This window comes from Bufo bufo, chromosome 11, assembly GCF_905171765.1.
Source record: "Bufo bufo chromosome 11, aBufBuf1.1, whole genome shotgun sequence".
NCBI lineage: Eukaryota > Metazoa > Chordata > Amphibia > Anura > Bufonidae > Bufo > Bufo bufo.
Genome location: NC_053399.1, coordinates 7,534,927 through 7,550,989, shown reverse-complemented (window position 1 = coordinate 7,550,989; position 16,063 = coordinate 7,534,927). Strand labels below are relative to the sequence as shown.

The 16,063-nt window shown below is 56.1% G+C and overlaps 2 protein-coding genes across 3 annotated transcripts in view; both read right to left on the bottom strand.

The window, feature by feature from the left end:
* LOC120981887 (nuclear export mediator factor NEMF-like) overlaps positions 1-13,837 on the bottom strand; it is a 49,061-nt gene extending 35,224 nt beyond the window's left edge. The window contains exons 1-4 of one of the 2 annotated variants that reach the window (XM_040411667.1): positions 13,701-13,837; positions 1,095-1,289; positions 922-990; positions 13-115 (exon numbers count right to left, since the gene is read on the bottom strand). In XM_040411667.1, the coding sequence (XP_040267601.1) occupies positions 13-115; positions 922-990; positions 1,095-1,153 (231 nt within the window). In that variant the 5' untranslated portion in view covers positions 1,154-1,289; positions 13,701-13,837. The remainder of the gene's footprint in view (positions 1-12; positions 116-921; positions 991-1,094; positions 1,290-13,700) is intronic. The other variant, XM_040411669.1, reaches the window with a different exon arrangement.
* The window catches only part of POLE2 (DNA polymerase epsilon 2, accessory subunit), a 220,437-nt gene that overhangs the window by 193,501 nt on the left and 10,873 nt on the right, over positions 1-16,063 (bottom strand). The window lies entirely within an intron of this gene.

Genomic DNA, 16,063 nt, shown 5'->3' with positions numbered 1-16,063 from the left:
CTGCGCTCAAACCTTCATGGCGAACCCGGACGGCATCATGTTCTTGGGCCACTCGAACTCGGTGGTGTGGATCCGGATCCCGGACTCCAGGAGGAGCACGGCTTTAGAGTCCGGCCTGCATGAAGACAAAGAGGCCGCCATCTCAGTCAGTCGGCAGCTCGCCGCATTGTAACGTAGTATTGTCTCTAAGCATCTTAAAGGGGTTCTCCGGGTCCTGAGAAAGAATTGGAGATGCCCGACACAGTGGGGGGGGGGGATGAAGAACCACTCACCGGGGTGGCAGTGCAACCTCCAGCCAATCAGCAGTCACTGCACCCGTCTCCGCTGAGGCCACTGATGCCGGCAGTGGTGACGGGGACGTGCTCACACACTGTGCCTGGCCCTCTCTTTTAGGGCTTGGACAACCCCTTGAAGGGGCCCATACACTTAGATATACATCACTGCATGTGGGGGCCCTGACAGTGGACAGATCAGAAGAGGGGGCTCTGGCGGTGGCTTATTGCGTCTCCCATCCCGCCAGACATGAGCGGCGGAGAGACCCTCCTGCGCGGTGGGCGGTACAGTTGTCGTGGAAACCACAAGAGCAGAGAATGTCGTGGAGCGTGGACTGACCTGCACATGCGAGAGGGGCCCGCGAGATTAGAACACGCGCCCAATACTTCTTGCCCGTGGTACCGTTTCCATGACAACTATATATCCCCCCCACCACCACCAAATCAGTAGTGGACGTACATGTGGCCCCCACAGCGGCTCTGCCCAAATCATGAGGAGACCCAAAATGCGTGACGTCATACGTGTCCACGCTGCACGTGGGCCTGCACACGTCACCCCCTTCTCCTGCGGACCCCGACATACAAAACTGTTTCAATAAACTTTGTGATGATTTACACAGACACGGTCTACCCGGTGAGGCTCACTTACTTCTGCAGGCGGATGAGGTAGGTCTTGTTATCCACATCGTATACATTGTACACTCTCATACCCAGCAGGCTAAGAAATAAGGAGTCAATATTACCATCAGGAAGTCAGAATACAGTTATCACATTGAGAGCACTGTCACTTTAAGAGGACCCCGCGCCCCTCCCCCCGGTCACCTGTCACTGAGCTCGGCGATGACAGCCCGGAGGTCGATGGTGCTATATCTGCTCTTCATCTTCCCCTCGGAGCCGCCACTTCTCTCTCAGCTCAGACCGTGGCTCACATGCGGCATGCGCACCTAACAACGGCGGCCCGGCAGGCTCAGTTCTGTACGGCGTTTTTCAAAGAGTCTGGCGCCCTCGCGTGGCCGCCTGTAGAACGACATGTTATGTGAACGTTCACCAGCAGTCGGCAGCCGCAATCCCGGCGTTCAGATGGTTAATAGGGGCAGCACTGCAGGAGTTAATAATGATTATATGTGTGCGGTATAGCAGTACTATGTATGTGTGCGGTATAGCAGTACTATGTATGTGTGCGGTATAGCAGTACTATGTATGTGTGCGGTATAGCAGTACTATGTATGTGTGCGGTATAGCAGTACTATGTATGTGTGCGGTATAGCAGTACTATGTATGTGTGCGGTATAGCAGTACTATGTATGTGTGCGGTATAGCAGTACTATGTATGTGTGCGGTATAGCAGTACTATGTATGTGTGCGGTATAGCGGTAGCTGCGTTGCCTCTGTGCCCCCGGCAGTATGCTACCTGCAGTCCCTCCTTTAGCTCTGTACATACAGAGTCGACCGCTGTAGCGTTATACTACCCTACCTCGTGAGTTTTCCCTACCCTCTGACTTCCTGTCGCATCGGCGATGACGTATGGAGGCGTGTCTTTGTTTTTACTATCTGCGCATGCGCAAAAGGCTAGTCTAGGCAAAATCCTATCTCGTGAGTTTTCCCTACCCTCTGACTTCCTGTCGCATCGGCGATGACGTATGGAGGCGTGTCTTTGTTTTTACTATCTGCGCATGCGCAAAAGGCTAGTCTAGGCAAAATCTCATTGCCGATTTCAGCAGCACACTGGAACACTGCGCATGCGTCGGGGAGCCGAGGTAGGGAAAAATTACGGCCCAGTGCGCAAGCGCGGTTAACTCCTGAAAATCCACCCGATATACGCGCCTGCGCAGTGTGGGGGTAGGGAAAAATGACGTCCCAGTGCGCAAGCGCCGAGGGTAGTATAAATATCTATTTCAAAAGCACTTTTAACCCTTTGCAGGAGCTATTGTCATATTGGTTCTTGAGTGATTGTTCTCTTATATATAGGTTCTATTATATAGGGGGTCTGTCTGCCCAGTATATGGGGGGGGGGCTGTCTGCCCAGTATATGGGGGGGGGTCTGTCTGCGCAGTATATGGAGGGGTCTGTCTGCACAGTATATGGGGGGGTCTGTCTGCGCAGTATAAGGGGGGGGGGGGGGGCTGTCTGCGCAGTATATGGAGGGGGGGGTCTGTCTGCACAGTATATGGGGGGGGGGTCTGTCTGCACAGTATATGGGGGGGGGGGGTCTGTCTGCCCAGTATATGGGGGGGGTCTGTCTGCGCAGTATATGGGGGGGTCTGTCTGCGCAGTATATGGGGGGGGGGGGTCTGTCTGCGCAGTATATGGGGGGGGGGGTCTGTCTGCACAGTATATGGGGGGGGGTCTGTCTGCACAGTATATGGAGGGGTCTGTCTGCACAGTATATGGGGGGGGGTCTGTCTGCACAGTATATGGGGGGGTCTGTCTGCGCAGTATATGGGGGGGTCTGTCTGCGCAGTATATGGGGGGGTCTGTCTGCGCAGTATATGGGGGGGGGGTCTGTCTGCGCAGTATATGGGGGGGGGGGGTCTGTCTGCGCAGTATATGGGGGGGTCTGTCTGCACAGTATATGGGGGGGGGTCTGTCTGCACAGTATATGGGGGGGTCTGTCTGCGCAGTATATGGGGGGGTCTGTCTGTGCAGTATATGGGGGGGGTCTGTCTGCGCAGTATATGGGGGGGGGTCTGTCTGCGCAGTATATGGGGGGGGTCTGTCTGTGCAGTATATGGGGGGGGTCTGTCTGTGCAGTATATGGGGGGGTCTGTCTGCACAGTATATGGGGGGGGTCTGTCTGCACAGTATATGGGGGGGGTCTGTCTGCACAGTATATGGGGGGGTCTGTCTGCGCAGTATATGGGGGGGTCTGTCTGCGCAGTATATGGGGGGGTCTGTCTGCGCAGTATATGGGGGGGGTCTGTCTGCGCAGTATATGGGGGGGTCTGTCTGCGCAGTATATGGGGGGGGGTCTGTCTGCGCAGTATATGGGGGGGTCTGTCTGCGCAGTATATGGGGGGGTCTGTCTGCGCAGTATATGGGGGGGTCTGTCTGCGCAGTATATGGGGGGGGTCTGTCTGCGCAGTATATGGGGGGGGTCTGTCTGCACAGTATATGGGGGGGGTCTGTCTGCGCAGTATATGGGGGTCTGTCTGCACAGTATATGGGGGGGTCTGTCTGCGCAGTATATGGGGGGGTCTGTCTGCGCAGTATATGGGGGGGTCTGTCTGCGCAGTATATGGGGGGGGTCTGTCTGCGCAGTATATGGGGGGGTCTGTCTGCGCAGTATATGGGGGGGGTCTGTCTGCGCAGTATATGAGGGGGGGGTCTGTCTGCACAGTATATGGGGGGGTCTGTCTGCACAGTATATGGGGGGGGTCTGTCTGCACAGTATATGGGGGGGAGTCTGTCTGCGCAGTATATGGGGGGAGTCTGTCTGCGCAGTATATGGGGGGGGTCTGTCTGCGCAGTATATGGGGGGGGTCTGTCTGCGCAGTATATGGGGGGGGGGTCTGTCTGCTCAGTATATGGGGGGGTCTGTCTGCGCAGTATATGGCGGGGGGCTGTCTGCACAGTATATGGGGGGGGTCTGTCTGCACAGTATATGGGGGGGGTCTGTCTGCACAGTATATGGGGGGGTCTGTCTGCGCAGTATATGGGGGGGTCTGTCTGCGCAGTATATGGGGGTGGCTGTCTGCGCAGTATATGGGGGGGTCTGTCTGCGCAGTATATGGGGGGGATGTCTGCGCAGTATACGGGGGGATGTCTGCGCAGTATATTGGGTGGTGTCCGCCCAGTATATTGAAGTTGTGGGGTCTACGCAGTTTATTGGGGGGCTATCTACGCAGTATATGGGGGGTTATCTACGCAGTATATTTGAGTGGTCTGTGCAGCATATTGGTGTTCTTTCTGTGCAGTATATTGAAGTTGTCTGCGCAATATATTGGGGTCTGTCTGTGCAGTATATTGGGGGATGGATGTGCAGCATATTGGGGGGGGGGCAGTGTCCTATATTTGTGGGCTGTGCGTTAGATGTGGAGCTGTGCACCACGTGTGGCCTGTGTGTTCCATGTGTACAACCCTAGTTTAACAAAAAATAAAAATAAATTCCCAGCCAGAGGGACGGCCCCACATCTGCCACCAAATCCATCGCTCACTGGATTCAGTCATCTCCGTCTCTGTGTCTCCCACAGTCTGTCTGCTGTGTATATGTGCACCGTCCGTCTGCTGCACTGCGTCTGTTCTGCCATTTACTCTAACCTGTTTTGTTTTTTGTGTGTCCCAACTCTGACCAGCATGTTCTCCTATGGAACACGAAGTAGCTGAAGTGGAATGAAGAAGCCCATGTCTGAGGCCCGCGCCCCCGGCTGGAGCAGTGAAGGGGCATCTGACAGGTGACAAGCTACTTCAGCATTGTGTACTGTGATCACCGCGAGGTCAGAGGTCGGCAACCATAGGCCGTCCAGATGCTGTGAATTACATCTCCCATCATGCTGGCAAAGCAGTATGGGAGGTGTAGTCCAAAACATCTGGAATACCAAATGTGTATGAATGAAAAGCATGGTGTGTGTGACTGGTCAGTAACAAGGGTTGGAGCCTTGACGTGGCGTTACTGCTCACATGTGTATCCATGTGCCAATTCAACCAATGTGACTGTAATACTGATGAGGTAACTTAATACTGTGACGATGGAGAATTAAACGACCGTATCTCCTACACACTGCTTACACCGTGACCGTATCTCCTTCACACTGCTTACACCGTGACCGTATCTCCTTCACACTGCTTACACCGTGACCGTATCTCCTACACACTGCTTACACCGTGACCGTATCTCCTACACACTGCTTACACCGTGACCGTATCTCCTACACACTGCTTACACCGTGACCGTATCTCCTACACACTGCTTACACTGTGACCGTATCTCCTACCCACTGCTTACACTGTGACCGTATCTCCTACACACTGCTTACACCGTGACCGTATCTCCTTCACACTGCTTACACCGTGACCGTATCTCCTACACACTGCTTACACCGTGACCGTATCTCCTTCACATTGCTTACACCGTGACCGTATCTCCTACACACTGCTTACACCGTGACCGTATCTCCTACACACCGCTTACACCGTGACCGTATCTCCTTCACACTGCTTACACCGTGACCGTATCTCCTTCACACTGCTTACACCGTGACCGTATCACCTACACACTGCTTACACCGTGACCGTATCTCCTACACACTGCTTACACCGTGACCGTATCTCCTACACACTGCTTACACCGTGACCGTATCTCCTACACACTGCTTACACCGTGACCGTATCTCCTACACACTGCTTACACCGTGACCGTATCTCCTACACACTGCTTACACCGTGACCGTATCTCCTTCACACTGCTTACACCGTGACCGTATCTCCTTCACACCGCTTACACCGTGACCGTATCTCCTACACACTGCTTACACCGTGACCGTATCACCTACACACTGCTTACACTGTGACCGTATCACCTACACACTGCTTACACCGTGACCGTATCTCCTTCACACTGCTTACACCATGACCGTATCTCCTACACACTGCTTACACCGTGACCGTATCACCTACACACCGCTTACACCGTGACCGTATCTCCTACACACTGCTTACACCGTGACCGTATCTCCTTCACACTGCTTACACCGTGACCGTATCTCCTACACACTGCTTACACCGTGACCGTATCTCCTACACACTGCTTACACCGTGACCGTATCTCCTACACTCTGCTTACACCGTGACCGTATCTCCTACACACTGCTTACACCGTGACCGTATCTCCTACACACTGCTTACACTGTGACCGTATCACCTACACACTGCTTACACTGTGACCGTATCTCCTACACACTGCTTACACCGTGACCGTATCTCCTACACTCTGCTTACACTGTGACCGTATCTCCTTCACACTGCTTACACCGTGACCGTATCTCCTTCACACTGCTTACACCGTGACCGTATCTCCTACACTCTGCTTACACCGTGACCGTATCTCCTACACACTGCTTACACCGTGACCGTATCTCCTACACACTGCTTACACTGTGACCGTATCTCCTTCACAATTATGTCTGGTTTCAGCTCTGATCACGGACCGCACCTTTTGGACTCTTGTACATGACTATATGCACTAAAACATGTATAGTGTTAGTTAACGGGCTATAGTGATCGTGCGTACAGGAGCACATGGCATCATGATGTTGTCCATGTTGTGCCTCACAATGGGCTATTGTCCCGCATTCATATGATCTATTCTCTATTCGTGCTAAGCAATAGTCCCACCTGAAGCTCGACTTGCACAGCATCATTGTAATCTATGATTGTGTGCACTCCTGTTGGCACGATCAATGCCAGTGTGGGACATAAGGCCCTCTTGAAGGTAATACAGTTGTGTGAAAGAGGCCTTAAAATGGGTTTTCTCATCTCAGACAATAGGGGCGTATCGCTTGGATATGCCCCCATTGTCTTATAGCTGCTGTTTCCTGCACCTATATTGAGAACTGGTCCCCGAAATTGGAGTATGGCGCAATGCGCATGCTCTGCCACCCTCCATTCTTTTCTATGTGAGAGTTGTGGATTAGCAAACAGTGGTCGACGGACCCCATTAAATCTGGTGTCCTCCAGCCACAGCGCTACCTGCTCCGTTCTCAATATAGGTGCGTGTCCCATCGGTGGTACCCACACCTATCAGACAATGGTTGCATATTTAAGCGATATGCCACCATTGATTGGAATACCCCTTTAACAGCAGTTAGTCCCTTGTGTGTCCATAGTGGTAATCACACTAGTTATGTCATAGCGTCATAGGGAAATCATTAATCAAACTGTTAAATTACAATTTATTAATGAATTCATGATGATGCTGATGGACCGTGACTCCCACAAGGGCTCGTATGAAAAGGGGCAAGATTGAACAACGAACAAGCATTTGCTGTTCACGTGCCAATCAAAAAAATAAAAAATACCAAGGGCTTTTTAATAAACATACAGTAGTGACCCAATGGTAGTTTTAATGTCACCACAGCGGTAGTGCCAAAGGTTACTGTTACCCTGTACTGGCCAATGAAAACACAAATACATTGAAGTTAACTATACATTTTTTAATTTTTGTATAAATTACAATATATCCATAAAAAAATAAAAATAAAATATATACATACTATAAAAAAAATAATGACATTTTTAGTGGAGTAGGACTGTCGGGTAGGTGGTCTGGAGCTGGCAATGGTAGCCCCCCTGTCCTCTTTATTCTCTGAGCTAAAAATACAGTCCACAGGAAAGGCTGCAGGTTGAAATTGCGGGTTGTATAAGGGTCTGAGGAGGAGGAGGGTACCCGATCATGTGTAGAGGGGGGGGGGGAATAGTGGGACGGAGAAGTAGAATAAGAGACAGAAGGGAACACATGCTCGGGGGCTGGGAATGGGAAGGTTGTCGGTAATGGCCACTGGTGTGGGATGGGGTTGTGGGGGCAGTGGCCAATGTCTGTGACACATTCTCTAGCCTGATATTAAACTCATGCAACTGCTCGGGCGTCATTGAGTCCACCAAATTGATAATGCTTACCCCATAATGGTAGTTAGGGCTGCATTGGATCGCCGACTCTGCTCCCTCCCAGCGGCGAATCAAGGCAGCACTAAACTCCTTCTGATGTTTGTCCAAACCTTCGACAGTGTTGGAGACATCCTCTACGGTCCACATAATCAGTTTGCTTTGGCACACCGGATCTCTGCATGCTCAGCAGGGCTCTTAAATTTGGATCTCAACCTAAGAGCCTCTGTTGAGCAGAGGGATCCGGTAGGGGACCCGGATTCTCCCGAGCAGATGCAGGAGGGACAGGAGGGCTGGCATTGGCGATCCATTCATTTTCCGCATCAGGAGGTTGTTCAGTCTCCAGAGCGCTGCTCTTAGTTCTGTATGAAAAAAATAAATAAATAAAACTGACCTTTAAAAACACCATCCATGTCCGATGCTAGGTCTACATCACACCATAAGTGTGCTGTCCAAAACAGGGGAGCCAAACGCCCTGCTGTGTCAGACAGTCCCTTAAATTACATTTCTGTTTAAATTTAATTTACATTTCTTTTAAAAAAATATATAATTTACCTTCTTTGTGCCATTGTGCGTCGTCGTAAACCGTCGTCGACATCCTATGCACTGCAACTCCAAGAACTGTCAGTAAACAGCTGAGACTTTTAGGAGGGTGCACGGGTCTAGTTAATAAATATTACTAATCAGAACTACATGAGAAAATGGATAACCGTGATTGATATGAGGGGTGCCTGGTGCTGTCCCATTATTACAGAATAAATATGAGGGGGGAATATAGTGCAATGAGGAGGGTATATAGTGCAGAGCAGGAGGGGGAACTGAGGGGACTGGATATACTGCGCAGACAGACCCCCCCCGTATACTGCGCAGACAGACCCCCGTATACTGCGCAGACAGACCCCCCCCGTATACTGCGCAGACAGACCCCCCCCGTATACTGCGCAGACAGACCCCCCCCGTATACTGCGCAGACAGACCCCCCCCGTATACTGCGCAGACAGACCCCCCCGTATACTGCGCAGACAGACCCCCCCCGTATACTGCGCAGACAGACCCCCCCCGTATACTGCGCAGACAGACCCCCCCCGTATACTGCGCAGACAGACCCCCCCCGTATACTGCGCAGACAGACCCCCCCCCCCCGTATACTGCGCAGACAGACCCCCCCCCCCGTATACTGCGCAGACATCCCCCCGTATACTGCGCAGACATCCCCCCGTTATACTGCGCAGACATCCCCCCGTATACTGCGCAGACATCCCCCCGTATACTGCGCAGACATCCCCCCGTATACTGCGCAGACATCCCCCCGTTATACTGCGCAGACATCCCCCGTTATACTGCGCAGACATCCCCCCGTATACTGCGCAGACATCCCCCCGTATACTGCGCAGACATCCCCCCGTATACTGCGCAGACATCCCCCCGTTATACTGCGCAGACATCCCCCCCGTATACTGCGCAGACATCCCCCCCGTATACTGCGCAGACATCCCCCCGTATACTGCGCAGACATCCCCCGTATACTGCGCAGACATCCCCCCGGTATACTGCGCAGACATCCCCCGTATACTGCGCAGACATCCCCCCGTATAATGCGCAGGACATCCCCCGTATACTGCGCAGACATCCCCCCGTATACTGCGCAGACATCCCCCCGTATACTGCGCAGACATCCCCCCCGTATACTGCGCAGACATCCCCCCGTATACTGCGCAGACATCCCCCCGTATACTGCGCAGACATCCCCCCGTATACTGCGCAGACATCCCCCCGTATACTGCGCAGACATCCCCCCGTATACTGCGCAGACATCCCCCCCGTATACTGCGCAGACATCCCCCCGTATACTGCGCAGACATCCCCCCGTTATACTGCGCAGACATCCCCCCGTATACTGCGCAGACATCCCCCCGTATACTGCGCAGACATCCCCCCGTTATACTGCGCAGACATCCCCCCGTATACTGCGCAGACATCCCCCCGTATACTGCGCAGACATCCCCCCGTATACTGCGCAGACATCCCCCCGTATACTGCGCAGACATCCCCCCGTATACTGCGCAGACATCCCCCCGTATACTGCGCAGACATCCCCCCGTATACTGCGCAGACATCCCCCCGTATACTGCGCAGACATCCCCCCGTATACTGCGCAGACATCCCCCCGTATACTGCGCAGACATCCCCCCGTATACTGCGCAGACATCCCCCCGTATACTGCGCAGACATCCCCCCGTATACTGCGCAGACATCCCCCCGTATACTGCGCAGACATCCCCCCGTATACTGCGCAGACATCCCCCCGTATACTGCGCAGACATCCCCCCGTATACTGCGCAGACATCCCCCCGTATACTGCGCAGACATCCCCCCGTATACTGCGCAGACATCCCCCCGTATACTGCGCAGACATCCCCCCGTATACTGCGCAGACATCCCCCCGTATACTGCGCAGACATCCCCCCGTATACTGCGCAGACATCCCCCCGTATACTGCGCAGACATCCCCCCGTATACTGCGCAGACATCCCCCCGTATACTGCGCAGACATCCCCCCGTATACTGCGCAGACATCCCCCCGTATACTGCGCAGACATCCCCCCGTATACTGCGCAGACATCCCCCCGTATACTGCGCAGACATCCCCCCGTATACTGCGCAGACATCCCCCCGTATACTGCGCAGACATCCCCCCGTATACTGCGCAGACATCCCCCCGTATACTGCGAGACATCCCCCCGTATACTGCGCAGACATCCCCCCGTATACTGCGCAGACATCCCCCCGTATACTGCGCAGACATCCCCCCGTATACTGCGCAGACTTCCCCCGTATACTGCGCAGACATCCCCCCGTATACTGCGCAGACATCCCCCCGTATACTGCGCAGACATCCCCCCGTATACTGCGCAGACATCCCCCCGTATACTGCGCAGACATCCCCCCGTATACTGCGCAGACATCCCCCCCGTATACTGCGCAGACATCCCCCCGTATACTGCGCAGACATCCCCCCGTATACTGCGCAGACATCCCCCGTTATACTGCGCAGACATCCCCCGTATACTGCGCAGACATCCACACCGTATACTGCGCAGACATCCCCCCGTATACTGCGCAGACATCCCCCCGTATACTGCGCAGACATCCCCCGTATACTGCGCAGACATCCCCCCGTATACTGCGCAGACATCCCCCCGTATACTGCGCAGACATCCCCCGTATACTGCGCAGACATCCCCCCGTATACTGCGCAGACATCCCCCCGTATACTGCGCAGACATCCCCCCGTATACTGCGCAGACATCCCCCCGTATACTGCGCAGACATCCCCCCGTATACTGCGCAGACATCCCCCCGTATACTGCGCAGACATCCCCCCGTATACTGCGCAGACAGACCCCCCCCCCCATATACTGGGCAGACAGACCCCCTATATAATAGAACCTATATATAAGAGAACAATCACTCAAGAACCAATATGACAATAGCTCCTGCAAAGGGTTAAAAGCGCTTTTGAAATAGATATTTATACTACCCTCAGCGCTTGCGCACTGGGACGTAATTTTTCCCTACCCCCACACTGCGCAGGCGCGTATATCGGGTGGATTTTCAGGAGTTAACCGCGCTTGCGCACTGGGTCGCAATTTTTCCCTACCTCGGCTCCCCGACGCATGCGCAGTGTTCCAGTGTGCTGCTGAAATCGGCAATGAGATTTTGCCTAGACTAGCCTTTTGCGCATGCGCAGATAGTAAAAACAAAGACACGCCTCCATACGTCATCGCCGATGCGACAGGAAGTCAGAGGGTAGGGAAAACTCACGAGGTAGGGTAGTATAACGCTACAGCGCCATTACTGCCCGTTCTCCTGTGGCTATGGGGTCTGTGGGAGTCATGTGTTTCTAGAGCTCTGGGGGTCATGGGGTCTCTAGCATCTGTGGGAGTCATGGTGTCTCTGGGGGGGTCATGGGGTCTCTAGGGTCTGGGAGTCATGGGGTCTCTAGGGTCTGGGAGTCATGGGGTCTCTAGGGACTGTGGGGATCATGGGGTCTCTAGGGTCTGTGGGGGTCACAGGGTCTCTAGGGATCATGGGGTCTCTAGGGTCTGGGGGGGTCACGGGGTCTGTGGGGATCATGGGGTCTCTAGGGTCTGGGGGATCATGGGGTCTCTAGGGTCTGGGGGGGTCATGGGGTCTGTGGGGATCATGGGGTCTCTAGGGTCGTGGGGGTCATGGGGTCTGGGGGGGGGTCATGGGGTCCCTAGGGTCATGGGGTCTCTAGCGTCTGTGGGAGTCATGGGGTCTCTGGGGGGTCACAGGGTCTCTGGGGGGTCACAGGGTCTCTAGGGTCTGTGGGGATCATGGGGTCTGTGGGGATCATGGGGTCTGTGGGGGTCATGGGGTCTCTAGGGTCATGGGGTCTGGGGGGGGTCATGGGGTCTCTAGGGTCTGTGGGGATCATGGGGTCTCTAGGGTCTGTGGGGGTCTCTAGGGTCTGTGGGGATCATGGGGTCTCTAGGGTCTGTGGGGATCATGGGGTCTCTAGGGTCTGTGGGGATCATGGGGTCTCTAGGGTCTGTGGGGATCATGGGGTCTCTAGGGTCATGGGGTCTCTAGGGTCTGGGGGGGTCATGGGGTCTCTAGGGTCTGTGGGGATCATGGGGTCTCTAGGGTCTGTGGGGATCATGGGGTCTCTAGGGTCTGTGGGGATCATGGGGTCTCTAGGGTCATGGGGTCTCTAGGGTCATGGGGTCTCTAGGGTCATGGGGTCTCTAGGGTCATGGGGTCTCTAGGGTCTGTGGGGATCTTGGGGTCTCTAGGGATCATGGGGTCTCTGGGGGTCACAGGGTCTGGGGGGTCATGGGGTCTCTAGGGTCTGTGGGGATCATGGGGTCTGTGGGGATCATGGGGTCTCTAGGGTCTGTGGGGATCATGGGGCCTCTAGGGTCTGTGGGGATCACGGGGTCTCTAGGGTCTGTGGGGATCACGGGGTCTCTAGGGTCTGTGGGGTCATGGGGTCTCTAGGGTCTGTGGGGATCACGGGGTCTCTAGGGTCTGTGGGGATCACGGGGCCTCTAGGGTCTGTGGGGATCACGGGGTCTCTAGGGTCTGTGGGGATCACGGGGTCTCTAGGGTCTGTGGGGATCATGGGGTCTCTAGGGTCTGGGGGGGGTCACAGGGTCTCTAGGGTCTGTGGGGATCATGGGGCCTCTAGGGTCTGTGGGGATCACGGGGTCTCTAGGGTCTGTGGGGATCACGGGGTCTCTAGGGTCTGTGGGGATCACGGGGTCTCTAGGGTCTGTGGGGATCACGGGGTCTCTAGGGTCTGTGGGGATCATGGGGTCTCTAGGGTCTGGGGGAGTCAAGGTGTCTCTAGGGTCTGGGGGAGTCAAGGGGTCTATGGGGTCTCTAGGGATCATGGGGTCTCTAGGGTCTGGGGGGATCATGGGGTCTCTAGGGTCTGTGGGGATCATGGGGTCTCTAGGGTCTGTGGGGATCATGGGGTCTCTAGGGTCTGTGGGGATCATGGGGTCTCTAGGGTCTGGGGGAGTCAAGGTGTCTCTAGGGTCTGGGGGAGTCAAGGGGTCTATGGGGTCTCTAGGGATCATGGGGTCTCTAGGGTCTGGGGGGATCATGGGGTCTCTAGGGTCTGTGGGGATCATGGGGTCTCTAGGGTCTGTGGGGATCATGGGGTCTCTAGGGTCTGTGGGGATCATGGGGTCTCTAGGGTCTGTGGGGATCATGGGGTCTCTAGGGTCTGTGGGGATCATGGGGTCTCTAGGGTCTGTGAAGGAGATCATGTAAAGAGCCCCATGAAAGTAAAACCATTACTATTTTGTAACAATAACTTTTCATCACCTGGCGCCCTCTGCTGCTGGGTTCTGTTACGACACAGCAATCACATACAGGAAATGGGCAGATAGCGCCACCTGACGACCACTCGTGGTACCGCCGCCCATCGCTGGCTCAATGCAGTGAGTGACACGTTGAGGACGTAAACATAGCGACACGGGGACACTCCTCACAGCTCGGCGATGATGTCACTGCCTGTTGCTTCCCCTGGAGGGGAGGGCTAGGCACGTCATTGTGATGTGGCCATGTGACTTGAGGTCTCCGCCCCCTCCCGAAACGTCCCGGTTGTGAATGTGGCGAGCGGCGCTGAGGGGTTGTGTCGTTCCCGGGAGCCGCCGGCAGAGGGCGCGCAGGGGGACATGTCAGTGCGGCCGTAGAGCGGACACTATGAGGGGACGCGCCGAGTAGCGCAGCCCGGGGAGGGGATGTTATCCAGGAAGAAGACCAAGAAAGAAGTCTCCAAACCTTCCGAGGTGCAGGGGAAGTACGTGAAGAAGGAGACGTCCCCCCTGCTGCGGAGTGAGTGCTGCCCGGGGGTGGAGGGGGGGCGAGGAGAAGGATCTGGGGTCTCCTGGGGACGGAGGCTGTGATCACGGACTGTACACGGAGGTCTCCAGGATGTGCCGGAGCAGAAGTTTACAAAGTGACGGAGAGGGGCACAGGGGTGGTGAGGGGCACAGGGGTGTGAGACGGGGGTGAGGGGCACAGGGGTGGTGAGGGGCACAGGGGTGTGAGACGGGGGTGAGGGGCACAGAGGTGGTGAGGGGCACATGGGTGCTTGACGGGGGTGAGGGGCACAGCGGTGTGTGGGGGGGTGAGGGGCACAAGGGTGTGTGAGGGGCACAGGGGTGTGTGATGAGGGACACAAGGGTGTGGGACGCGGGTGAGGGGCACGGGTGTGTGAGGCGGGTGAGGGGCACAGCAGTTTGTGATGAGGGGCACAAGGGTGTGTGACGGGGGTGAGGGGCACAGGGGTGTGTGAGGCGGGTGAGGGGCACTGGGGTGTGTGAGGCGGGTGAAGGGCACAGCAGTTTGTGATGAGGGGCACAGGGGTGTGTGATGGGGGCACGGGTGTGTGACGGGGTGTGTGACGGGGGTGAGGGGTGTGTGGGGGGTGAGGGGCACAGGGGTGTGTGGGGGGGTGAGGGGCACAGGGGTGTGTGAGGGGCACAGGGTTGTGTGATGGGGGCACGGGTGTGTGACGGGGTGAGGGGCACAGGGGTGTGTGACGGGGGTGAGGGGCACAGTGGTGTGTGACGGGGGTGAGGGGCACAAGGGTGTGTGGGGGGTGAGGGGCACAGGGGTGTGTGAGGGGCACAGGGGTGTGTGAGGGGCACAGGGGTGTGTGACGGGGGTGAGGGGCACAGGGGTGTGTGATGATTGTGAGGGGCACAGTGGTGTGTGACGGGGGTGAGGGGCACGGGTGTGTGATGATTGTGAGGGACACAGGGGGGGGTGATGATTGTGAGGGGCACAGGGGTGTGTAACGAGGGTGAGGGGCACGGGTGTGTGTGAGGGGCACAAGGGTGTGTGACGGGCACAAGGGTGTGTGACGGGGTAAGGGGCACAGGGGTGTGTGACGAGGGTGAGGGGCACGGGTGTGTGATGAGGGGCACAGGGGTGTGTGACGGGGTGAGGGGCACAGTAGTGTGTGATGATTGTGAGGGGCACAGGGGTGTGTGATGATTGTGAGGGGCACAGAGGTGTGTAACGAGGGTGAGGGGCACAGAGGTGGTGAGGGGCACAGGGGTGTGAGACGGGGGTGAGGGGCACAGCAGTGTATGATGAGGGGCACAGAGGTGGTGAGGGGCACATGGGTGCTTGACGGGGGTGAGGGGCACAGCGGTGTGTGGGGGGGGGGGGGGCACAAGGGTGTGTGAGGGGCACAGGGGTGTGTGATGAGGGACACAAGGGTGTGGGACGCGGGTGAGGGGCACAGGGGTGTGTGAGGCGGGTGAGGGGCACAGCAGTTTGTGATGAGGGGCACAAGGGTGTGTGACGGGGGTGAGGGGCACAGGGGTGTGTGAGGCGGGTGAGGGGCACTGGGGTGTGTGAGGCGGGTGAGGGGCACAGCAGTTTGTGATGAGGGGCACAGGGGTGTGTGATGGGGGCACGGGTGTGTGACGGGGTGAGGGGCACAGGGGTGTGTGACGGGGGTGAGGGGCACAGGGGTGTGTGACGGGGGTGAGGGGCACAGTGGTGTGTGACGGGGATGAGGGGCACAGGGGTGTGTGGGGGGTGAGGGGCACAGGGGTGTGTGAGGGGCACAGGGGTGTGTGAGGGGCACAGGGGTGTGTTATGATTGTGAGGGGCACAGTGGTGTGTGACGGGGGTGAGGGGCA